General features: G+C 49.1%; 4 protein-coding genes and 1 long non-coding RNA gene across 5 annotated transcripts in view; 1 reads left to right on the top strand and 4 right to left on the bottom strand.

Annotated features, from left to right (window-relative positions):
* Positions 1-2,279: 2,279 nt before the first annotated feature.
* Positions 2,280-5,889, bottom strand: SMIM24 (small integral membrane protein 24). The gene is made up of 4 exons (XM_028714007.2): positions 5,614-5,889; positions 4,982-5,114; positions 3,805-3,840; positions 2,280-3,069 (listed from the first exon to the last, which is right to left on the bottom strand). The coding sequence occupies exons 1-4, from the start codon at positions 5,807-5,809 to the stop codon at positions 2,976-2,978; spliced, it is 459 nt and encodes a 152-aa protein (XP_028569840.2). The 5' UTR covers positions 5,810-5,889; the 3' UTR covers positions 2,280-2,975.
* Positions 5,890-7,280: 1,391 nt separating this feature from the next.
* On the bottom strand, positions 7,281-11,029 carry SMIM44 (small integral membrane protein 44). The gene is made up of 2 exons (XM_077921896.1): positions 10,077-11,029; positions 7,281-8,665 (listed from the first exon to the last, which is right to left on the bottom strand). The coding sequence occupies exons 1-2, from the start codon at positions 10,252-10,254 to the stop codon at positions 8,451-8,453; spliced, it is 393 nt and encodes a 130-aa protein (XP_077778022.1). The 5' UTR covers positions 10,255-11,029; the 3' UTR covers positions 7,281-8,450.
* Positions 11,030-11,885: 856 nt separating this feature from the next.
* On the top strand, positions 11,886-12,432 carry LOC144326059 (uncharacterized). Its single transcript, XR_013391211.1, has 2 exons — positions 11,886-12,065; positions 12,176-12,432. It is a non-coding gene; the product is annotated as an uncharacterized LOC144326059 (long non-coding RNA).
* Positions 12,433-14,964: 2,532 nt separating this feature from the next.
* On the bottom strand, positions 14,965-21,605 carry DOHH (deoxyhypusine hydroxylase). The gene is made up of 5 exons (XM_028713800.2): positions 21,321-21,605; positions 18,310-18,616; positions 17,340-17,416; positions 16,440-16,677; positions 14,965-15,523 (listed from the first exon to the last, which is right to left on the bottom strand). The coding sequence occupies exons 2-5, from the start codon at positions 18,581-18,583 to the stop codon at positions 15,207-15,209; spliced, it is 906 nt and encodes a 301-aa protein (XP_028569633.2). The 5' UTR covers positions 18,584-18,616; positions 21,321-21,605; the 3' UTR covers positions 14,965-15,206.
* Positions 21,606-22,164: 559 nt separating this feature from the next.
* The window catches only part of UNC13A (unc-13 homolog A), a 104,516-nt gene continuing 101,276 nt past the window's right edge, over positions 22,165-25,404 (bottom strand). Inside the window, exon 44 of the mRNA XM_077921857.1 lies at positions 22,165-24,885. Coding sequence (XP_077777983.1) covers positions 24,594-24,885 — 292 coding nt within the window. The 3' untranslated portion in view covers positions 22,165-24,593. The remainder of the gene's footprint in view (positions 24,886-25,404) is intronic.

Genomic DNA, 25,404 nt, shown 5'->3' on the forward strand with positions numbered 1-25,404 from the left:
CCTGCATTGCAGCGGGTTGGACTAGATGAGTCCTGGGTGTCCCTTCGAACTCTACAGTTCTACGATTCTTTGAACCTGCTGTTCCAAATCTGGGACGCTTCCCGTTCTGTTTCAGCGTGATCTGCCCCTCCCACTCCCACACCACTTCAGACCCGAGCAAGACAGGGAACCCTTTGTGTTCGTTTTTAGGGCACCAGATTCTGAAGCAGGTTGCTGTAGACAGCTGATCCTATATCTTAAGATGCCGAAGGGCCAGGTTTAGCCATGCCTGGGCCCTAATTGATGGTCTCACAGCCCATTACCACATGCAACAAGTCACCTGATGCAATCCTGCCGGACTGTACTATTTAAGGACACAACTGGGAGACAGGAAAGCCCTTTATCAGCTCCATCTGGTGCACAGGATAAGACCCTACCTGCCTGCAGACTGTCTCTCCAGAGTGGTGCATGCTCTGGTTATCTCCCACTTGGACTACTGCAATGCACTCTATGTGGGGCTGCCTTTGAAGGTGCAACTAATCCAGAATGCGGATGCCAAATGGTGACTGGGAGTGGCCACCGAGACCACATAACACCGGTCCTGAAAGACCTACATTGGCTCCCGGGACGTTTCCGAGCACAATTTAAAGTGTTGGTGCTGACCTTGAAAGCCCTAAATGGCCCAGTATCCCTGAAGGAGCGTCTCCATCCCCATAGTTCTGCCCGAACACTGAGGTCCAGCGCCAAGGGCCTTCTGGCAGTTCCCTCCCTGCAAGAAGCGAGGTTACAGGGAACCAGGCAGAGGGCCTTCTCGGTGGTGGCGTCCGCCCTGTGGAACGCCCTCCCGTCAGATGTCAAAGACAAAAATAACTACCAAACTTTTAGAAGACATCTGAAGGCAGCCCTGTTTAGGGAAGCGCTTAATGTTTAATTGGTTATTGTATTTTAGTGGTTTGTTGGAAGCCGCCCAGAGTGGCTGGGGAAACCCAGCCAGATGGGCGGGGTATAAATTATTATTATTATTATTATTATTATTATTATTATTATTATTATTATTATTAGACAATCTCCTCCATTTCAAATGCACCAACAACACTAGGATAGAGAACTCCTCTGCCCCCTCCCCACAGCTCCACAATATGAAAGCATGCATAGATTCTATGTTTATAGTCCTCATGACGTCCACATCTCTTGAAGTAGAAATCACATGCGCCGCTTCCGCCTAAAATCCTTGCTTTATATTTTTCTTCCTTCCCCTCTTCTGTGCCCCAAGGCATAAAACAAACAGCATCTAATTAGCCGGGGTTTTTTAATTGAAAAGCACAATGTTCATCCTTGCAACAGAGGCCGGTCCATTTCACAGATTAACAGATTTCTAAAAGCCACCCTCCACCCCAAATCATGACTCGTCTTGAATTGGCCGAGGCAGGAAAGGCAAATTGGATCACCCCCCAAAAACAGCTTTTGCTTGCGAGAGCAGTGTTTTCTGTCGGAAAATGTTAGCAGGAAGGGAACAGGGTTGCGATGAAAGATTCCTGCAAATCAGGGATGTGGTCTTCCCGTTGCGGACTGCGGCGGCCGTAATCGCTGACCGCAGGCCAGGGGAGTGGAAGCGGAACAACGTTCTGCCTGGATACAGATTCTGCCCCCAATTCCTGCTCTAAGAAGAGGCAATCCCCGTTATCAGGAGGGAATGCCTCTTCTATAAAGAGGCACGCCTCTAATAATATCTAGAGGGATGTCTCTGGTTATAAGAAGAATCATTCCCTGCTCACGTGAAGCAATGTCTCTCCTAAATAGAGGCTTCCGCAAGGATAACCAGAGGAATCCTTCTTCTGAGTACCGCAGTCCCTTGGTTCTCAAACGCCTTGGTCCTCAAACAACTTGGAACCCGAACGCTGCAAACCCAGAAGGAAGTGTTCCGGTTTGCGAACTTTTTTCGGAAGCCTAACGTGCTCCGTTTTGAGTGCCACGCTTCCGTTTTGAGCCTTACGCTGAGGCCTGTCTGTTTTTTGCTATTTACCGTATTTTTTGCTCTATAAAATGCACCAGACCACAAGACGCACCTAGTTTTTGGAGGAGGAAAACAAGAAGAAAAAAATATTCTGAATCTCAGAAGCCAGAACAGCAAGAGGGATCGCTGTGCAGCGAAAGCAGCAATCCCTCTTGCTGTTCTGGCTTCTGGGATAGCTGCGCAGCCTGCATTCACTCCATAAGATGCACACACATTTCCCCTTACTTTTTAGGAGGGGAAAAGTGAGTCTTATAGAGCAAAAAATACAGTATTTTGCGTTTTTGTTTTCGCGGCTCTTTTTTCGTTTTGTTTTCGCGACTGTGCGGAACCCGGTTCAGCTACTGATGGATTGATGGCGTGGCCGCAGCAGATTGTTTATCGCTTTCATTTTATGGATCGGCCGTCTCGTCAGATAGCAAAGTCCATGTCAAATTGCTGTTTTTAAAAGCCTGGGACGGGTTAATCCGTTTTGCATTCCCTTCTACGGGAAAGCAGTGCGCCTTGAGTTTGGTTTTGGAACGGACTTCCGGGACGGATGAAGTTTGAGAACCAAGGGACCGCTGTAGAGGCATTCCCACATCCCTCACACAAAACAGAGAAATGCTACGTTTAAAGATCAGGGTTCGGGAGACTGTGCAGGAGAACTGCTTCTAGGGACGCTTCTGAAGGTTTTCCTTGGAGTCATTTCAAAGGGCTGCTCTGGGTTCGAATCGGCACTCATCCCAGCAGTTTCCGCTTCCTTTTGCACCTTCTTGGCTGGTATTGTCAGAGCATCTCCCTGGGACACTCCCCACTCTCGCTGGAACAGACCCTTGGCACAATCTTGGATATAATCACGTCCAGATTGCTGTGGCTGCATTTGGGGGGATGAATGAACTGAAATCTCCTTATCCCCAGAGGCAGAGGCGGTCAAGATTCGGAGAGGGTGTCGGAGCTGGGCCGAACGGGGGAATTCGGCACCATGCGGCCAGTCACATCGGCTTTACATGCTGGTCACCTTGTCGCTATCTAGCTCCTTTTCGCGAGAGCTCCCCTCTTCGGGATCCATGGCGATGTTGTCGTAAATGTTGCCTGGGCTGGAAGAAGAAGAAGGAGAGTTTGGATTTGATATCCCGCTTTATCACTACCCTAAGGAGTCTCAGCGGGTGGCGCTGTGGGTTAAACCACAGAGCCTAGGACTTGCCGATCAGAAGGTTGGCAGTTTACCTTCCCGCCGGAGCAGTACCTATTGATCTACTTGCACTTTGACGTGCTTTCGAACTGCTAGGTTGGCAGGAGCAGGGACTGAGCAACAGGAGCTCACCCCGTCGCGGGGATTTGAACCACCAACCTTCTGATCGGCAAGTCCTAGGCTCTGTGATTTAACCCACAGCGCCACCCACGTCCCAAAATGAGAGTATCTACCCCTAAACATTTTTTTTAGAAAAAAGCACTGTTTTTACATATGTTGGAAGCCTCCCAGAGTGTTGGGGATACTGAGTCAGATGGACGAGGTATAAATAGCAAAAACGCCTTTCTTTATTGTACCTTATTTTTTAAGAATCTATGATTTTGCTGTTTTAATGCTTTAAATGTTTAGGGAAGACAATCTTACTCGGCTACGAGTGATCGCCAAGAAGAAGAATGCTTTAAATGAAAGTGGGTTTTTGTTTTTGTTTTAAAGAAGCGAACTTGCAGCAGAAGATCAGAAAATTGCTGTGTCAGGCGAATCAGAACGCCCATCGCATCTGCAACCAAAAGAATTAAAACGGAACGAAGTAGACACACAGACACACACAAATGCACACCATCACAAAAGCCACAATATTTACCGAAGGTCGGTGCTCATCGACTTCCCTTCGCCATCCCTGCAAAGAGAGCAAGATCGTCAGTGGAGAAAGGGGAGCAGAAGGGGTTGGACTAGATGGCTTCTTGGGGTCCCATTCCAATTCTACATTTCTGTGATTCTAACCACCACCCAGACTTGACGGGCCCAATCCAGCAGGGCTCTTGCTATGTCCTCAGCACCCTCGCAAGACCCCCAGGCAAAATCGTGAGGCCGCCGCTTGTGTGTCGAAGCGATGATTCTTCAACATCAACTTCGTTGGACTGGTCATGTTGTGCGGATGCCTGATTAATGCCTTCCAAAGCAACTGCTCTATTCCGAACTTAAAAATGGAAAGCGTAATGCTGGTGGTCAACAAAAGAGGTCTAAAGACTCTCTCAAGGCAAATCTTAAAAATGTAGTATAAACACCGACAACTGGGAAACACTGGCCTGCGAGTGCTCCAGTTGGAGAACAGCCTTGACCAAAGGTGTCCTGGGCTTTGGAGACGCTTGAACTCAGGACGCGAGGGAGAAACATGCTAAGAGGAAGGCACGCTTGGCAAACCCTCGCCATGATCAACTCCCGCCCGGAAACCAATGCCCCCACTGTGGAAGGACGTGGGGATCCAGAATTGGCCTCCACAGTCCCTTACGGACTCACTGTTAAGACCGTGTTTATGGAAGACAATCTTACTCGGCTATGAGGGATCGCAGAAGAAGAAGAAGAAGAGGAGGAAGAAGAAGAAGAGGGAGAAGAAGAAGAGGAGGAGGAGGAGGAGAAGGAGGAGGAAGAAGAGGAGGAAGAAGAAGGAGGAGGAAGAAGAAGAAGAGGAAGAAGAAGAGGAAGAGGAAGAGGAGGAAGAATAAGAAGAGGAAGAAGAGGAGGAGGAAGAAGGAGGAGAAGAAGAAGAGGAGGAAGAAGAGGAGGAGGAGGAGAAGGAAGAGGAATAATAAGAAGAAGGAGGAAGAAAGAGAAGAAGAGGAAGAAGAAGAAGAAGAAGAAGAAGAGGAATAATAAGAAGAAGAAGAGGAGGAGGAAGAAGAAGAAGGAAGAAGAGGAAGAAGGAATAAGAGGAGCAGGAGGAGGAGGAGGAGGAGGAAGAAATAGTTGTGGCTTGGGGAGAGAGAAACAGCTCGCGGTTAAAGAAGGAAGCTTTCAAAAAGCGAGAGAGAGAGACCTACTTTTTCTTGGAGAAGAAGAAGCGATTGATGAGGGAGGCCACAAATATCACGCCTAGGAAACCGAGGACGGCGGCAAGGCCCACCAGCCAGGGCTGCAGACCGCTGGAGCCGTTTGTGGTCCCCGTCACGGCGCCTAAACGGATTAAGGTTAGGTCCTTTTGGGTCAAGCGGAAAAACTCCGGGCGTTGCTATACCCCCCCATCTCGTGTTGCCACCCTCCGGACCTCTCGAGGAGGAGGCACACGAACGAGGGCCTCAGGATGATCTCAGGGTCCGGGTAGGTTCATATGGCGCGTCCAACATTCGCCAGGAGCCGTAAAATGAAGGTGCCCCTCTGTGCGCAGGGAGTTCTACGGCTTAGGGGCCACCACAGAGAAGGCCTTCACCCCGACACCCGCCCCCTGACAACGCCCCAAGCCTCTACTATTGGAGGACTCGCCTATATACCCGCTCCTCTCATTTCATCCTCCCGACTGGCCCGGTCACACCCGGGGATCCCAATGCTCTAACCGCTAGGCCACGCTGCCTCTACGAATTAGGAGGTGCAGCTCTGCTTGGCAAGATTCTGAACAAGTTCCGCCACCTGTATCCGAACCTAATTCCTTCCTGGGGAGCCCTTGGCACACTCCTACCTTGGCCGTGGGCACAGGGGGCGAAGAAAATTCCCAGGAGCAGAGGCAGGCATGAGAACTGCTCCATCGCGTTGCTTCGATATGTGCTGTTCGGCGAGGCAGGTCTGTCCTTCCTGGTTTCTGTATTCATGTGTGTGAGACAGGAGATATCTACTTTCCTTGCAGGCTTAACTCTGGACTCTGAATCAAAGTGCATTTGATAATGGCAGTTCCGTCGGGCAGCTCTGCCTTCACGTGAGAGGCCCGTGGAACAAGGGTTCGGCCGGGGCAAGGAACAAGCCGCTCTGCTTTCGCATGCAGGTGGACATGAAAAAGATCCCGGCTGCTTCTGTGGCAGTCTCATCCCCTCCAACGTTTCTCCCATGAAGATAGGGACGTCCTATTCCACCCCCTCCAATGTTTCTCCCCTGAAAATAGGGACGTCCTATTCCATCCCCTCCAACGTTTCTCCCCTGAAAATAGGGACGTCCTATTCCATCCCCTCCAATGTTTCTCCCCTGAAAATAGGGACGTCCTATTCCATCCCCTCCAACGTTTCTCCCCTGAAAGGAGGGATGTCCTTTTCCTTCCCCTCCAACATTTCTCCCCCGAAAAAAGGGACGTCCTATTCCATCCCCTCCAACGTTTCTCCCCTGAAAATAGGGACGTCCTATTCCATCCCCTCCAACGTTTCTCCCCTGAAAATAAAAAGGTAAAGGGACCCCTGACCATTAGGTCCAGTCGTGACCAACTCTGGGGTTGCGGTGCTCATCTCGCTTTACTGGCCGAGGGAGCCGGTGTTTGTCCGCAGACAGCTTCCGGGTCATGTGGCCAGCAGGACCAAGCTGCTTCTGGCGAACCAGAGCAGCGCACGGAAACGCCGTTTACCTTCCCGCCGGAGCGGTACCTATTTATCTGCTTGCACTTTGTGCTTTCAAACTGCTAGGTTGGCAGGAGCAGGGACTGAGCAACGGGAGCTCACCCTGTGACTGGGATTCGAACCACCGACCTTCTGATCAGCAAGTCCTGGGCTCTGCGGTTTAACCCACAGCGCCACGCACGTCCCTTGAGGAGCATAAATGGCCTGGCACATGCCCAACCGTTCGTACCTGCAAACAGCAATCTGTTCCTGGCATTTGGACTCCGACCCAAACATGATCTGTGGGCGCCCTGCCAGCCGCGGGAAAATCGGTGCCAGTCTGGCAGGAAGGGAGTGGCTGGGCGAGGAACATTGAGATTCAAATCTCCTCTCCTCTCAGGTTCTCCTTTTTCCAGTCGTTAAGTCCAGCTCTCTATATTTCAACAGTGGTTTGTAATTACAGTGGTACCTCGGGTTAAGTACTTACCGTATTTTTTGCTCTATCAGACTCACTTTTTGCCTCCTAAAAAGTAAGGGGAAATGTGTGTGCGTCTTATGGAGCGAATGCAGGCTGCGCAGCTATCCCAGAAGCCAGAACAGCAAGAGGGATTGCTGCTTTCGCTGCGCAGCGATCCCTCTTGCTGTTCTGGCTTCTGAGATTCAGAATATTTTTTTTCTTGTTTTCTTCCTCCAAAAAAACTAGGTGCGTCTTGTGGTCTGGTGCGTCTTATAGAGCGAAAAATACAGTATTTTGTTTTGTTTTGATAAAGGACTCTGGGTTTTTTGGGGGTGAAAGTGCTTTTAAACATTTTTTCCCAATTTGTTATGGATCATTTCCCAATACTCTTTTACCCCTTTGCAAGTCCACCACATACGGAAAAACATCCCCTCGCACATTTGCATGCTGTTTCCACCAACGCAGGCCTTTCCGAACTTTACCTCAGCAGATGGGATTTTTGTACCCATTGCTCAGCCGGACAACTGCATCTCAAAACCTGGGAGTGGGGCAGATTTTGAAGGGCGGTTGCTTTTCTGCCCACGTACCATTTGGGAAAGCACCAATTAGGTTGGGTTTGCTGTTCAGGAATCCAATTCCATCTCCTTACTTAGCGGGAAGGATTGCTCCAGATTTGCGGTGGCGGCACGAGGGCAGCTGGTACTTTGTGGGTCCGGATTAAACATCAAAGGCCCTGTCATGTGTGGTGTTGTGGGAAACCTCGTTACGAGGGAAGCTGGCTGCCCCAGATTTGGACAGTAGCAAAACGACAACAAACAAACCCATGGTCACGTAAAGCATACTCAATAAAAACCGCCTGTGTTCTTAGATAAATAAGGTATACTATTCATGTATCGAGCAATGACAAACCTAGACAGCATCTTAAAAAGCAGAGACATCACCTTGCCGACAAAGGTCCGTATAGGTCAAGCTATGGTTTTTCCAGTAGTGATGTATGGAAGTGAGAGCTGGATCATCAAGAAGGCTGATCGCCGAAGAGTTGATGCTTTTGAATTCTGGTGCTGGAGGAGACTCTGGAGAGTCCCATGGACTGCAAGAAGATCAAACCTCTCCATTCGGAAGGAAATCAGCCCTGAGTGCCCACTGGAAGGACAGATCCTGAAGCTGAAGCTCCAAGATTTGGCCATCTCATGAGAAGAGAAGACTCCTTGGGAAAAGACCTTGATGTTGGGAAAGATGGAGGGCACAAGGAGAAGGGGACGACAGAGGACGAGATGGTGGGACAGTGTTCTCGAAGAGACCAGCATGAGTTTGACCAAACTGTGGGAGGCAGTGGAAGACAGGAGGGCCTGGCGTACTCTGGTCCAGGGGGTCACGAAGAGGCGGACACGACTAAACAACTAAACAACAACAACAAAACAGGGGGAAAAGGAAAGGAAAGAAATAGACGTCACAGGGAGCCTGGACATTCATATCCAGGGGTGATATATATATATCCAGTACGTTTGGGAGAATCTCTCTCCAGCTGATCCAAGCAACGACTCAGCCAGACCGTTTCAGAGTTGTTGGAGGCGATGCGCAGCCCGTCTCCATCCCAGGTAAGGGGTGCAGGATGCGGCCTTCCACACACTCCACCCCTAGGAAAGGGTCACCCTTTTGCCAACCCAGGCGATGGTCGGGAAAAGCTGCAATCTCACATCCGTCCGAGGCCTCTTCCAGCCTCTTCCTCTCTTCCAGTTTGGGACCGAACGCCCAATCTGCAGATGGGGGAAAAAAGAGAGAAAATTAAAACCAGCAGGTTTGGGCAGCAGAAAGCTGGGTATGTCGCAGTGCCGGATTTTGTTGTTGTCGTTTAGTCGTGTCTGACTCTTTGTGACCCCATGGACCAGAGCACGCCAGGATTTATGTATAAGCTAAACAAGCTCTACCTTAGGGCCCCACTCTCTTGGGGGTCCCCAAAAAAATTAAAGGAAAAAACAACCTGGATGTACATTTCCAAAATATAAGATAAAAAACAAATAAAATAAAACCTACATCCAGCAAGAGTTTTTTTGTGTTGTGTAGGCTTCTAGGATATAAGTCATGGGCCCCACCTGCTCGCCTGCTCCCTAAAATATCACTGGTTTGCTCCTTTTAAAAAGCAGAGACATCACCTTGCCAACAAAGGTCCGTATAGTTCAAGCTCTGGTTTTCCCAATGGTGATGTATGGAAGTGAGAGCTGGACCACAAAGAAGGCTGATGGCCGAAGAATGGATGCTTTTGAATTCTGGTGCTGGAGGAGACTCTTGAGAGTCCCATGGACTGCAAGAAGATCAAACCTCTCCATTTGGAAGGAAATCAGCCCTGAGTGCTCACTGGAAGGACAGATCCTGAAGCTGAGGCTCCAGTACGGACACGCTCTGCGCGGCTCTTGCTGGCTTCGCTCCGTAAGACAAACAGACATTTCCCCTTACTTTTTGTTGTTGTTTAGTCGTTTAGTCGTGTCCGCCTTTTCATTACCCCCTGGACCAGAGCACGCCAGGCCCTCCTGTCTTCCACTGCCTCCCGCAGTTTGGTCAGACTCATGCTGGTAGCTTCGAGAACACTGTCCCACCATCTCGTCCTCCGTCGTCCCCTTCTCCTTGCACCCTCCATCTTTCCCAACATCAGGGTCTTTTCTCCTCTCCTGAGGTGGCCAAAGTCTTGGAGCCTCAGTTTCAGGATCTGTCCTTCCAGTGAGCACTCAGGGCTGATTTCCCTAAGAATGGATAGGTTTGATCTTCTTGCAGTCCATGGGACTCTCAAGAGCCTCCTCCAGCACCAGAATTCAAAAGCATCCATTCTTCGGTGTTCAGCCTTCTTGATGGTCCAGCTCTCACTTCCATACATCACTACTGGGAAAACCATGGCTTGAACTAGACGGACCTTTGTTGGCAAGGTGATGTCTCTGCTTTTTAAGATGCTGTCTAGGTTTGCCATCGCCTTTCTCCCAAGAAGCAGGGGTCTTTTATTTTCGTGACTGCTGTCACCATCTGCAGTGATCATGGAGCCCTAAAAAGCCTTACTTTTTAGGAGGAAAAAAGTGTGTCTTATGGAGCGAAAAATACGGTACTCAAACTCAAAATGGTCCTGAGGACTAGAAACTTGGGTGGGGAAAGGGGGAGCTTCTAGCAGGTCTGCCCACTCACCCGCAAAGTCGTGCGCGAGGTCGTTGATGAGGTGACCCACAATTGCGTAAGCGACCACGATCACGATGATGACAGCCATCAGAAGATACAAGGCGTAGCGGGGCAGGCGGATCGAATCCAGCGAGGGAGGTTTGTAATCTCTGAAGAGGTCGCCCGCCTCCTCCTCTCCGGATTGCATCGAGCGAGGATTCGCACCCGGGTCCCCGGCGCCTCGTTCCCCTTCCTTCCCCAATCAGCGACCGTCGTTTAGATTTCGCTTGATGGATATTCTGGGGGAGAAATAGACAGGGGTAGCTCAGGCCCCACTTACAGAGAAAAGCTGTATGTTAAGAAGAGAGGACACAATATTGATTTGGAAAAATAACTCGATATTTACGGCATGCTATACTTTTAAAAGGGACGCGGGTGGCTCTGTGGGTTAAACAACAGAGCCTAGGACTTGCTGATCAGAAGGTCGGCGGTTCGAATCCCCGCAATGACGGAGTGAGCTCCCGTTGCTCGGTCCCTGCTCCTGCCAACCTAGCAGTTCGAAAGCACCTCAAAGTGCAAGTAGATAAATAGGTACCACTCCAGCGGGAAGGTAAACGGCATTTCCGTGCACTGCTCTGGTTCGCCAGAAGCGGCTTAGTCCTGCTGGCCACATGACCCGGAAGCTGTACGCCGGCTCCCTCGGCCAGTAAAGCGAGATGAGCGCCACAACCCCAGAGTCGGCCACGACTGGACCTAATGGTCAGGGGTCCCTTTACCTTTACTTTATACTTGGAAAGAAAACCATCTAAAGATCCGCAGGCGGGTACTTAACACCAAATAGGCCGGCAAAGATGTTTAAATCACAGTGATAAAGACTGGAAATATTAAAAAAATAAACAATAGTAGGAACATTTCAACACTTGTCGTGGTCTTGCAGTGTGATTAAAGAATTCAGTGGTACCTGTATTTCGGTTTTCGAACGCCGTAAACCAGGAAGTAAATGCTTTGGTTTTTCAAATGCGCCTCGGAAGTCGAACCGGAAACGCAGATTGCGTATTAAGATTTCCGTACTGAGTTTTCCATTTTAAGGCTTCTGTACTGAGTTTTTGGTTTTTGAATGTTTCAGAACTCAAACGATCTTCCGGAACGGATGACGTTCAAAAACCGAGGTACCACCGTACACTGGTCTCTTGGTTCTCAAAGTTCATCTGTTCCGGAGGTCCGTCCCAAAACCAAAGCGCATTCCAAAACCAAGGCGCACTTTCCCATAGAAAGGAATGCAAAACGGATTAATCCGTTCCAGACTTTTAAAAACCCCTAAAACAGCTATTTAACATGAATTCTACTACCTAACGAGACCATGGATCCAAAAAATGAAAGCAATAATCAATGTATTGTACTATAAAATAAATTAGATGGCATTGTAGATTATAAAAAGTAAAATTAAATTGTTTTATTTACATGCATGGATGACGGTCATTGTTTAGATGGGGGGCTTTTATCCATTTCCACAGCCACACAATCAATTTATATCCCACCCTCCCCAGCCAAACCGGGCTCAGCTAACCTCAAAATATATAACACATAAAAACATAAAATCCAGCAATTGACTGAAATACAGCTTAAAATCAGAATAGGACCTCCAGACACACTGGCCAAGAATTAATATTTCTTGATGGTTCGCTGCCCTCTCTGGTTAAACAGGCACAGCAGGTTTCGAAAGCCTGCAACACCTCTTTTGACCTTGGCAAAAAAAATACCGTATTTTTTGCTCTGTAAGACTCACTTTCCCCCTCCTAAAAAGTAAGGGGAAATGTGTGTGCGTCTTATGGAGCGAATGCAGGCTGCGCAGCTATCGCGGAAGCCAGAACAGCAAGAGGGATTGCTGCTTTCACTGCGCAGCGATCCCTCTTGCTGTTCTGGCTTCTGAGATTCGGAATTTTTTTTTTTTCTTGTTTTCCTCCTCCAAAAACTAGGTGCGTCTTGTGGTCTGGTGCGTCTTATAGAGCGAAGAATACGGTAAGTGTACAAACCCAATTTCCTCTTTGCGGGAGCTGAAAATCAAGCTACCCTGGTTTGCTGCTAAGGCTAAATTTCTAAAGCTGGCTTTTGTTTTGTGGGATTTGCAGGAAGCGACTTACCTGGCGACAGGGAACAGCTGGCGCAAGAGGCAAAATCATCGATCGGTGCGACTCGAAAGCGTCTGCAAGGCGTTCCTGCTGATGTGTCGACTTTTTAGGGGTGAAAGATGCTGTTTGCCAACAGCTGGAGAGCAAAGACTCCGCGCAGCCACCCACCCAGCTTTTTAAATTTTATTTTAAATACAGATATCCTTGCTCAGAGCCTCCCCTCTTCCAGACATCTCCCCCTTTCCTCTCCCGCCCCCCCCCCCAAAATCTGCAGAAGACAAATCTACTATTCTGGGCTCCCTCCCCTCCCCATGAGCTGATCTCTTAAAATCAGCTAAGCAGATCATGGCTGGGGATTTTGCGAGGGGTGGGTTGGGATGGAGGCAGGCAGGCAGAGAATCCACTATTTTGAGTCTCGGCTGCCCGTTAATTCGCGTTGCAGTACACAGAAGCAAGGGATGTGCGTGGCGCTGTGGGTTAAACCACAGAGCCTAGGGCTTGCCGATCAGAAGGTCGGCGGTTCGAATCCCCGCAATGACAGGGTGAGCTCCCGTTGCTGGGTCCCTGCTCCTGCCAACCTAGCAGTTCGAAAGCATGTCAAAGTGCAAGTAGATAAATAGGTACCACTCCGGCGGGAAGGTAAACGGCGTTTCCGTGCGCTGCTCTGGTTCACCAGAAGCGGCTCAGTCCTGCTGGCCACATGACCCGGAAGCTGTACGCCGGCTCCCTCGGCCAGTAAAGCGAGATGAGCGCCGCAACCCCAGAGTCGGCCACGACTGGACCTAACGGTCAGGGGTCCCTTTACCTTTACACAGAAGCAAAGGATTTGCTTTCTTGTTTAGACCACAGGGGATGAATGAAATAAACACGGCAAACAAAATTGCAGTCCTCATTGTTTGGAGTAAAAGGCTGGTCTAACAGGGGGACTCTTTCACCAGGGGGCCGGTCCACTGTCCCTCAGACCTTGTGGGGGGCCGGACTATATTTTGAAGGGGGGGTGGGAATGAACTAATTCCTATGCCCCACAAATAACCCAGAGATGCAGTTTAAATAAAAGGTCACATTCTACTCATGTAAAAACACGCAGATTCCCGGACCGTCCGCGGGCCGGATTGAGAAGGCGATTGGGCCGGATCCTGCCCCTGGGCCTTAAGTTGCCTACCCCTGGCACAGCTCATAGCTTCTCTTAGTTATTCAAGCCCCTTCACCATGACAAGGCAGTGATCCATGAAGGGTTTTATTTTGGGGGGGGGGGGGTGTCAAATGGCCAGAATTTGGACTTTTTGACACCGCGGTTTGCCATCGGCCTCTGGGGAGCGGCTCGGGAAAGCCTTGACATTGAAAAAGGGTTCTGCCAAGCCTGATCTGCTTTTAAACGTTTAAGCCTAATCCGCGATGGTTTTTGGCTAAAGGAGGTTGCTTTCACGCAGAAGCAAGCCGGCAATATTCCCTTTCCCCCGAAATCCCTTTCCAAATCAGCCTTCCACAATCCTCTTATTACTCTGTGTGTACGAAACCGATTCATAATCCTCTTTCTAGCTTGGCATCTGTTGGCGGAGGGGGGGTCCTTTGGTGTCCCCCTACTCTTTGGTTGTGGACTGATATATATATATGGGACGCGGGTGGCGCTGTGGGTTAAACCACAGAGCCTAGGACTTGCCGATCAGAAGGTCGGCGGTTCGAATCCCCGCAATGACGGGGTGAGCTCCCGTTGCTCGGTCCCTGCTCCTGCCAACCTAACAGTTCGAAAGCACGTCAAAGTGCAAGTAGATAAATAGGTACCGCTCCGGCGGGAAGGTAAACGGCGTTTCCGTGCGCTGCTCTGGTTCGCCAGAAGCGGCTTAGTCCTGCTGGCCACATGACCCGGAAGCTGTACGCCGGCTCCCTCGGCCAGTAAAGCGAGATGAGCGCCACAACCCCAGAGTCGTCCACGACTGGACCTAACGGTCAGGGGTCCTTTTACTTTTAACTAAATGATATCGAGCGTCAGAACAACTTGGCCACAATAAGGAAATTTTGCCCATGGCGTGGCTATTTTCCACCTTCCCCTTTCGACTCTCCGGCACCCTCTCTGCATAACCAAGCAATTGTAAAATAAGTGTGTTTTTACTCTCGCAAGATTGAATGTCTTGCCCTCGGCTGGACTTGAGGGACGATTCCAACAGATCCCACCTGGAAAACGTCCCTGTGGAGACGGCAGTCCCGAATCGGTGGCGCACGCCCTTCTGGCTTGCCCTCTTGATAAAGACTTGAGGAATGAGATTATCACCCCTCTTTTATCGTCCATCCCGGATCGCCCAGCCACTGCCCCAGTGTCCTTTCTCTTGGCAGATCAAGACGAGCAGGTGACAGCAAAGGTGGCAAGGTTTTTCGCTGGGGCAATCAGAATAAGGTCCACTACTTGACCATGGATTCAAACCCCTAAAACGTATTTTATATAATTGACTTTTTATTTCTATTCTTTGTATATCGTAGTGTTGTTTTACAGTGGTACCTCGGGTTAAGTACTTAATTCGTTCCGGAGGTCCGTTCTTAACCTGAAACTGTTCTTAACCTGAAGCACCACTTTAGCTAATGGGGCCTCCTGCTGCCACCAAGCGATTTCTGTTCTCATCCTGAAGCAAAGTTCTTAACCTGAAGCACTATTTCTGGGTTAGCAGAATCTGTAACCTGAAGCGTATGTAACCCGAGGTACCACTGTATTGCTACGGCCGATGGCTGACGCAAATAAAGATTCATTCATTCATTTGACGCTACCACAAGGAAGACTCAAAGTTTTCAAAGCGAAATAAATACGCGTGGACATATATTTGCAAAAATGAGAAAGGAGAAACAGAAAAGTCACCAGATCCGGAACAGATCCCGCTATCGAGATGTAGGTACCCGTTACCCACCAACCACCGAGCAGAGAAACAGGCCGCAAATTAGAAACGGAGGCGAGACGTCTTGCGTCTCCCTGTCCGGCGCTGCGGGAATCCAAACCGGGATGAGATCGCGGCGGCCGGGACTCGGCCAGCTCCCTGCGCCCTTTTCAGTCCGATTTCTTCAGCTTGCTCAGTCCGTCGGGGTACTGGAAATCGCCGCCGTTCTCGTAATCGTAGATGTCCAGCGCCACTTCGCAGCTCTCTCGTACGACGCGCTCCTTGTCTTCGGCGTGGGCCTGCAAGGCGGAGAGGCAGGAGGCCCGGGCGATGGAGCCCAGGGCCTCGGCGCACTCGTGGCGCACCATGGGGCTCTCGGCGCTGTCCTCCAGCGAGGCGGTCAGCTGCGGGACGCTCGCTTCGTGCTGCATCTGTCCCAGAACGTAGGCGACCTCGTGGCGGAAGAGGGCGCTGCCGCAGCGGAGGCCTTGAGGGTGGAAGGGAGAGGAGAATCGCAGTTCAGGAAAGGGGCTTGAGGACTAGCGCCTTGTGTTATCTTTAAGAGCCAGAGCTTGTAGTGTTCCCAATAATAATAATAATTTATTACTTATACCCCGCCCACCTCAGTTTCCCCAGCCACTCTGGGTGGCTTCCAATCAAGCGTTAAAAACAATACAGCACTAAATAGTAAAAACTTCCCTAAACAGGGCTGCCTTCAGATGTCTTTTAAAGATAGGATAGCTGCTTATTTCCTTGACATCTGAAGGGAGGGCGTTCCACAGGGCGGGCGCCACTACCGAGAAGGCCCTCTGCCCGGTTCCCTGTAACCTCACTTCTCGCAATGAGGGAACCGCCAGAAGGCCCTCGGCGCTGGACCTCAGTGTCTGGGCAGAATGATGGGGGTGGAGACGCTCCTTCAGGGATACTGGGCTGTTTAGGGCTTTCAAGGTCAGCCCCAACACTTTGAATTGTGCTTGGAAACGTACTGGGAGCCAATGCAGCTCTTTCAAGACCGGTGTTATGTGGTCTCCACTCCCAGTCCCCCATCTGGCTGCCACATTCTGGATCAATTGCAGTTTCTGGGTCACCTTCAAAGGCAGCCCCACGGAGAGCGCATTGCAGTAGTCCAAGCGGGAGAGAACCAGAGCATGCGCCACTCTGGCCAGACAGTCTGCAGGCAGGGAGGGTCTCATCCTGCATACCAGATGGAGCTGGTAGACAGTCGCCCTGGACACAGAACTGACCTGCGCCTCCATGGACAGCTGTGAATCCAAAATGACTCCCAGGCTGCGCACCTGGTCCTTCAGGCGCAAAGTTACCCCATTCAGGACCAGGGATTCAAATTCTGGCCAGAGCCACTGACCAGGCGAAATCTCTGACCAAAGAGAAGTGAGGAGACTCACCGTCCGCCAAGGCCAGGACGGCCGCTTCCCCGCCGACGTTGCGCAGGGCAAACATGGCCCGGTATCGCTCAAACAGCGGCCGCGAATCGTCCAGCAAAGCCAGCCGCAGCTTTTCCACGTCCGCCTCCTCGGACGGAGGCGCCGGGTCTACGGAGGAGTAGGGACCGGAGGACGCTTCTGCCGGGTGCTCCCGAAGCCATTCCAGTCTCTTCACGGCCAACTGACACGTCTCTGCCACCTAAACAGGATGGAGGTGTGTTTTTCAAGAACGTATATTTCGTGAAAAACATGAAATACATTCTTAAAAAAACCAGAAGCATTTTTATTGGGTATTATAGGCCAGGATATTAATAGGCAGGATGTTAAACTGTTTTTATATGCAACAACAGTATTGTTAGCCCAGAAATGGAAACGAGAAGAAATTCCGACGAAAGAAGAATGGCAGACGAAATTAACGGACTACGCAGAATTTCGACAAAACGACAGGAAGGATTCGAAACCTGCGGGACCAGAGATTTACAGAAGATTGGAAGAAGCATAGGAATTATTTGAAGAGCAATTGTAACCAACCAATTACGCTAGTGGGACTACGAGAAGTTTTGTAAGGAGAAATGTACGAAGTGTTTACAAAGTAGATAGAGATAATGGTCATGAGTTTGAAATGTAATAGGGAAAGTAAGAAAGGCATACTAAGAGATTAGATTGGAAAGTTTTCAGACAGGACGGATGGAAGTCAAAAAATTGAATAAGGTGTAAAAGTATGTTTAATTACTGTTGAAAATGGTATGTTAAAAAAACTAATAAAAATTTATATATACATTAAAAAAAGGATGGAGGGGTGTTAACTTTTTGGATTGGGTCAGGTTCAGGGAAGAATTGCAACGGAGTCCCTGGATTTACCTCGACGACAGGGTCTTCGGAGTATTTTTTCAGGACGTCTAGAACTTTGGGGTTCCCAATGGCACCCAGTGCCTCGCCTGTCGAAAGCAGGGAGAGAATGAGATACGAAGGTGGAAGCGGTGTGTGTGTCATTAATTTTATTTGCTTATATCCCTCTCTCCCGCTGTAGACCCCACGGAGACACACAGCTAGGTTGGCAGGAGCAGGGACCGAGCATCAGGAGCTCACCCCGTCATTGCGGGGATTCGAACCGCTGACCTTCTGATTGGCAAGTCCTAGGCTCTGTGGTTTAGACCTAAAGGTAAAGGTAAAGGGACCCCTGACCATTAGGTCCAGTCGTGGCCGACTCTGGGGTTGCGGCGCTCATCTTGCTTTATTGGCCGAGGGAGCCGGTGGACAGCTTCCGGGTCGTGCGGCCAGCAGGACTAAGCCGCTTCTGGCGAACCAGAGCAGCGCACGGAAATGCCGTTTACCTTCCCGCCGGAGTGGTACCTATTTATCTACAGTGGTACCTCGGGTTACATACGCTTCAGGTTACATACGCTTCAGGTTACACACTCCACTAAGCCAGAAATAGTGCTTCAGGTTAAGAACTTTGCTTCAGGATGAGAACAGAAATCGTGCTCCGGTGGCGCGGCAGCAGCAGGAGGCCCCATTAGCTAAAGTGGTGTTTCAGTTTAAGCACAGTTTCAGGTTAAGTACGGACCTCTGGAACGAATTAAGTACTTAACCCGAGGTACCACTGTACTTGCACTTTGAGGTGCTTTCGAACTGCTAGGTTGGCAGGAGCTGGGACCAAGCAATGGGAGCTCACCCCGTCATTGCGAGGATTCGAACCGCCGACCTTCCGATTGGCAAGCCTAAGAAGCTCTGTGGTTTAGACCACAGCGCCACCCGCGTCCCATAATAATTCACCAAACGTTAAAAGCGTTCCCCAAACCAGCCCCCCAGCAATCTGTCAACAGCTTACCAGCTTCATGGCGGACCATGGGCTCATGGCTAGCATCTCGGAGAACCTCAATGAGGACTGGAATGGCTCTCTCGTCCTGCATCTGCCCTAAGCAGTAAGCCAGTTCGTGTTTGAGGAGCGCAGAGTCGTCCCCAAAACCTCGGCTGATCCACTCAATGGCTGCAGCCCCCCCTAGGTTTCGGAGGGTGAATAGCGCCCGGAAACGGGCTTTTAGGGGCTGGCTGGTGTCCACCAGCGTCCGGCCGATCTGTTCAATTTCCTTTTCCGTCACCATGGTTACCTGGGCATGAGCTACTTCAAAAAATACCTAAAGGAAAAGGAGGGGAGTTTTTTTGGTGAAAGTCCGTGTTTCCGAGGAGCCCAAACTCCCCCCCCCCTTTTAAAAACACTTTATTGCATTTTAAAATTTACATGGCAAGAAAATAAATTGATCGTTGCATTCACATGAACAGAAAATAAAGCTATACATGAACGAAATGTGAAAAAAGTAAAAATTAAACAACATTTTTTTTTGGGGGGGACAAAAATTTATTATCAAAAACACAAAATTATATAAGGATTACAAACCATCATTTGAATGTTTTATACCCGAAATTCCTAGAACGACATTACCTTCATATTCACTTTTCTTTTTCGTTACGTTCTGATTATTTTCCTAAAGTGGTTTGAGTCCCTTCTATATTATTTGACTTCCCTCAATCTCTTTGCGGTTTCCAAATTTCTTTTACATTCAACATATCTGTATTCCATAATTGAAAAACGTTCCCTTATATCTGTGAAGTTAGTCTAGGGCATAGCCAAATGTTGTTGCTGGAACCGTATTTTATTAGATAGTTATTAAATCAATCCCATTCTTTTTTCAACCTTGTCGCCTGAGTGGTTTCTTATTAATTCAGTCATTTTAGCGAGTTCAAACTTTTTAGCGAAGCCCAAACTTTGCAAAGTTTTAGAAAGATGGGTTGGAGAAAACAGGCACCAAGCAATGTCTACTCAGAAGTAAATTGCAATCAGGGTAGATTTGATTTAAATTGAATCGATACTAAATCACGATTTAAATCACTAGTCAGTAAGACTTGATTTAAATCTTCTTTTTTACAGAAAGACTCGTTCTTGCTGGTATCATCTTAATATTTACAAACCAGATGAAGGTTTCATTTTTGGATTGATAAATTTTTGGAGTAGTTTTTACAGTTATATCAAAAATTACCGATTTGGTTCTACTATTAGAAATACATAGACAGGAAATTATGAAACTATTGTGAGGTTTAATAAGTTAACTGTTTATATTTTGGGCAACTTTTCTGCTGTTCTTTATTGGAAGGAGAAAACTCATCATTTCCTTAGTAACAATTTAAACAATTTATTTAACTAAAACAATAACATTATAGCATATGTATCCATGTTTGTTAACTGATGCGGCTAAACAATTTTTTTAAAAAACAACAACTTAGACTGAGTTTAAGCACACAGAAAAACTTAAAACAAATCCTTATTTCCTGATGAATAACCTTCGGACTATAATGTAACTTAAATAGAAAATCTTTAGAAAGATTTTTCCTCCAGAAGGATTTTATTTAAAAAAATCCAATTTACATTTTAAAATCTGATTATTATTTTTTAAACCATTGATTTTTATCCACCCTGAATTTGCACTGAATTCAAGCAAACGTCCAACTCCTTTGGGCCATATATTTTTGGAAGGTGTCAAATTAACATAAATTGCAGTTGGTTTAATTTTTGCTTGTTTGGCTTCTGTGGGGTAAACAAAACGATTGGATCTCTCCTGGAAAAAAGTTCCAGATCCAAAATTTTCTGGGGAAGCCAAGCCGAGTCGCTGGTAAAATTCCATTTCACAGTCACCTCCAGGCAACTCTGAATATGATACACACATAATTGTTGACTCAGATGGTTTGACTTTTAAGTCTTGGAAGACGCCCATAAATGGGAAATTTTTTATGTTATTGCTCAAGCACGCAGATCGACACCTGGCCAAAGCATTTTGGCGAAAACACTCCCAGGTATATGCTGATGCAAAAAAAATTTAAATTACTGTACCGGTAAGGTGCAGCACAGCCCAACTCATCCAAAATCTGTTGTGATTCGGACATTTTGTGGGTCAGAGGTTAATCCTTTAAAGGCCAAAGAAGTGGGGAGCAAGATGTAATTCGCCTTCAAACAAGCAGCTTTTTGCTCTTGCCCAGTGAGAAATGTATAGAAAACGCATGCTCAGAACCACTCTCTATGCCAGAAATAAACTGTATATGTTGCTATTACTGTAGCTTCAAGCAGTAATGGGGGGGAAATGGGAAACAAATAGTTGGAAATTAACCTTTTTTATTAAAAAAAACTGTGAAATTTGATGTAATTTGGCCTCGATTCATTAAGTTTGGGAAGCTTGATAAGCAGGTGCAAATCAGAAGTGGCCAAGGATGTTAACGAGCAAACCTGTGCAAATCAATGCCAGAGAATGCACAAATCTATGCAAATCATTGGCAGGCAACTTCACAGTATGCTTTTATTAATGTTGATTTTTCTTAAGGGTAATTTTATCGCTTTGTCTGTCTCTCTTTGGCAAACCCTTTAGAGTGGTTACTTTTTGCAATTGAGCAATGTACAGATTTCATGAAACCAACAAATAAACAGTATTATTATTATTATTATTATTAAAAATCATTGGCATCATAATAAATTATATGCAAATACGCGGCGCCCCTGTAAACCGAAGCAAATTAGCAAACGCATGTAAATCTATGCAAATCAGCAAGGGGTGTTGTGCAGATAACACGAACGTCGCAGGCAGCTCAAACAGAATATGCAAATATATGCAAATGCATGCAAATCAGCAGCAGCCAAAATCAAATGATCAGCTCTGGCCCAACCCACCAAGCCCAAATCCCCCCCCCCATTGTCCCCCCCATCCCTGGGTAGCTCCCCTGCCCCCTCCCATCCCGTCTCCATGGCAACAGGGATGCAGGCGGCTGCCCACCCGCTTTGATGTCTATCCCACTCACCTAAGTCGCACGCGTTCTAAGGCAGCCTTGTGCGCCTGCGCGGTAACAGGCAAACCACTGCGCCTGCGCACTGGCGGGACGGAACGCCCGCTCGGCGGACGGAACCAAGTACAATGAGAAGCTTGTGGGGGGGGAAATAATGGTGGAGGCGGTCCTTTTTCTCCGTATTTCTCTTCTTCTCCTTCTTCAATTCAGAGGGGCGAAGCGGCAAAGTGTTTTCGCCAGAGGCTGCCTCAAATCGTCCTTTATTCCTTTCTTCCCCCCCCACCTCCGCTTCAAATGGGTGAGTCCGAACGGGCGAAGGCCGCGAGAGGAAATGGCGGCCTCCGGCGCATGCGCGTTGGTAGGGAGACGCCGGCGTTGCTCCGCCTTCATTCCGTAAGGCGGGGCGTGGCGATAGACTTATGAATTTTAGACTCGCGTGCAGCTCTGAGTTTCCGGGTTCAGTTTGGAACATTGCATCAGTCGCCGTTGCAGTTGTGGATTTTGAAAGTTTTTCTTTCTTTCTTTCTTTCTTTCTCTCTGCTTGCTTGCTTGCTTCTTTAATTTCTTATGCCTCTCCACATTTGCACATTATATTAATTTTGGGGTGGTCTTGGGCTCCAGGGTGGCCAATTTCAAGTGTCTCTTTAATAACAATGTGATAACATATAATAGTATACAAACAGCAGAATGTATCATCTGATGTAGCAAACCAGAAATGGTAGTTGAGGGAAGTCAACAGAGAAGGGGGAAAATTGGCACCCACAACTTGAGCTCCTTTGGAAAGGAAAAAAATCACACTTGCTAGGTACTCCTCGGACGCAGAGAGGACAGGTTAGAAACACAAGCAGGAAACGGAGTGTTCATTTCCCTTTTCTTTTTAATGTCAGTTAATAAAATATTTGTATACAGCCCCAAAAGTTCAAAATAGTGCAAAACATTTCACTATCATGCATCGTTGGTTTTTGTTTGTTTCAACTCAATCCACTTCTGGTAAGTAGGAACAGAACAGATAATGACATATTCCAAGACGTGTGCATGTGGTCCACAACAGGATAATTATTAACTCGATTCCGAGCATCCGGGATTGGTATTTATTTATTTCACCCCTTTCCCCCGTCCTTTTTATTATTATTAAACCATCTGTTTGTTTAGTTTAGTTTCAAGTACATGCCGGACAGAAATTACTGAGAAGGGAATCGGTTCGGAAAGGGGGGACAGGTTGGGGGGAAAGAACCACGGATGAGGTCCGTGGGGAGGAATCCGTAATCTAAACCGCTTCGACGTCCCTGTCGATGTCTTCTCTTTATTTAAATTACTATTTTTAAAAAAAGTTCGGCGGAATGCACACCTGCGCAGGTATACGACTTGGGGTGTTTTGTGTGTGTGTAAACATTCAACTCAAATTCCGACACTTTGGTCCCAGGGCAAAATGGTATGGAAAAGGTATCTCCGGAAAAGAGGGGGAGCTGGAATGAAACCGCTTTGGGATGCTGTTCTCTCCTAACGGGTCCTGGGGGGGGGGGAGGAGAGGGTCTTGGAGGTGGCCGGCCCACAACATTTTGCTGCCTGCAGCGGGGAGGACAAAGGACAAGGCAGCACCCATTTCCCGCCCCCCAACTCTGGACAAGAAAGAAGATGAGCCTCAGCTTCAGCGCTGATGGCAGAGGACATCCCCGGGAAGGTTGACCCACTACAATGGACCTCAGTTAGACAGGACCGTTCTCTGAAATGGGTCCAGTGAGGATGCTAGCTGGAAGCAGGTAAGCGTAGGCTGCCTGGCTTGGTAAGGCCGGTTCAGAGCTCAGAATTGGGCTGCTGCAGTGCTTGGAAAGGGGCCCTCCAACGTTTCTCCCGTGAAAAGAGGGACGTCCTATTCCATCCCCTCCAACGTTTCTCCTGTGAAAATAGGGACGTCCTATTCCATCCCCTCCAACGTTTCTCTTGTGAAAATAGGGACGTCCTATTCCATCCCCTCCAACGTTTCTCCCCTGAAAATAGAGACGTCCTATTCCATCCCCTCCAACATTTCTCCAGTGAAAATAGGAATATCCTACCATACCCTCCAACCAACCTTCCTTCCTTCCTTCCTTCCTTCCTTCCTTCCTTCCTTCCTTCCTCTTCTACCTCCTTGGCCTCAGTGCTCTCCTTGTGAGGCTAAGCTTAGGGTCGCCCTATTTCAATAAGTAAAAAACCCTGGACACAAAAAGTTGTGGGCCAGAGCTGTGGCCAGAGCTGGCAGCCCGGAGCCCGACGGACAAACGGTGCAAGGATGGCTCCTTGGGGAAAGAGCTGTGATCGGGACAGCGGTGGCCATGAGTAATAGCTGTCAAATTACAGATTTGAAAACAAGGGACCAGCAGCCTCAAAAATAAGGGATCAGCAGCCAGAATAAGGGATTTTCCAAGCACAGGTATGTTCGACTTCTGAGCCCCTCTGAGCCAAAGGCAGAAAGCCCAGCCAGCAGCCAAATGAAGCCTCAAGCGGTGGTTCCCACAGCGCAGCAACCCAGCAAATGGGATGCAGCAAGGGAAACCACCGTCACCTCTCCGCTGGGAAGCGCTGAGCAAAGGCGAGTCCCCAGGCAACGTGGCCGATTTGATGGGCACGAGGCATGCAAGCTCCACCCCCCAGTCGTTCTTAGACTCCTTATTGGGTGAGCAACGCAGCCAAGCAACACAGTTGGAGCCTCCCTCCTCCCTGGCCGGCAGGGAGGGAGGGAGAGGAGCTGCTTCCTTTGAAACCCGGGAAATTTAAGGGACATCATCAATAAGGGACAGCAGCGGGACACGGCGCTAGGATAAGGGACTTTCCCGCCAAATAAGGGATGGTTGACAGCTATGCCATGAGTGCGGAGGTGGCGGGTCTGTCTTGGGAAACATGCAGCGGGACCTTTGGCCCCCGTATCTAGAAATCTAGCGTCTCACCAGCAGAGCCCTGTTTTCCCGCAGGAGATTCAACCGCGGGCATCTTCAGGTAGGGCAGAGAACGCCCCTTTCTGGACGGGCCAAGGGTCCTGACTTGGGGGGGGGGAGGCTACCCTCTTTTCCCTCTGCCCCATAGCGGCTAATACTGAACGGATTTGGCAATGTGTGTGTGTGTGTTCGGAGGGTGTTTGATCCTTGGCAGCGGGAGCGAGGCTCCCAAATTCAGGGAGGAAGGGGAAGGCGGGGATCTCTTATGGCTTCGACATGGCTGCATAAACGAGGGTCGGGAGGTGATGCTAGGAGGCCATGGGGCTGACGGACCACAGGACTGGGAGGGCAGGGAGAGGGCAGGGCACAGTGGGGCTTAGCTGGCGCTGCCCTCCTCGGCCGAGCGCGTGTCTGACTTCAGCTTGACAAACTCCTTCGCCACCTCGTCGTTGTTGCGCTGCGAGAGGATGCGCAGGACCGTCAGCCCCGTGTCGTCCATGTGGATGCGGCGGCCGAGGGGCAGCCAACAGGCGCAGCTGCCCCTCTGCAAGAGGTCCTTCAGCTGCAGAATGGCGATGCCCACCGTACGGTCCTCGCGGGCAAAGCAGTAGTCCTTCACGCAGACCTGCAGCTCGTAGCATTCGGGGCCCGTCTCAGTGCCCAGGGCGCTGCGGGAGGGGAAAGGTGGATTCAGCTAAAAAGGTAAAGGGACCCCTGACCATTAGGTCCAGTCGTGACCGACTCTGAGGTTGTGGCACTCATCTCGCTTTATTGGCTGAGGGATCCGGCGTACAGCTTCCGGGTCATGTGGCCAGCAGGACTAAGCCGCTTCTGGCGAACCAGAGCAGCGCACGGAAATGCCGTTTACCTTCCCGCCGGAGCGGTACCTATTTATCTACTTGCACTGGTGTGCTTTCGAACTGCTAGGTTGGCAGCAGCAGGGACCGAGCAACGGGAGCTCACCCCATCGCAGGGATACGAACTGCCGACCTTCTGATTGGCAAGTCCTAGGCTCTGTGGTTTAACCCACAGCGCCACCCACGTCCCTATAAAATGGTTCTTAAAGGTTAAGGGACCCCTGACTGTTAGGTCTAGTCATGGCCGACTCTGGGGTTGCGGCACTCATCTCGCTTTACTGGCGGAGGTGTATTGCAAATCGAGACGGCTGGCCTGGCGAGGAGGCAGGA

The sequence above is a fragment of the Podarcis muralis genome, chromosome 18 (genome assembly GCF_964188315.1).
Source record: "Podarcis muralis chromosome 18, rPodMur119.hap1.1, whole genome shotgun sequence".
In the NCBI taxonomy this organism is placed as follows: domain Eukaryota; kingdom Metazoa; phylum Chordata; class Lepidosauria; order Squamata; family Lacertidae; genus Podarcis; species Podarcis muralis.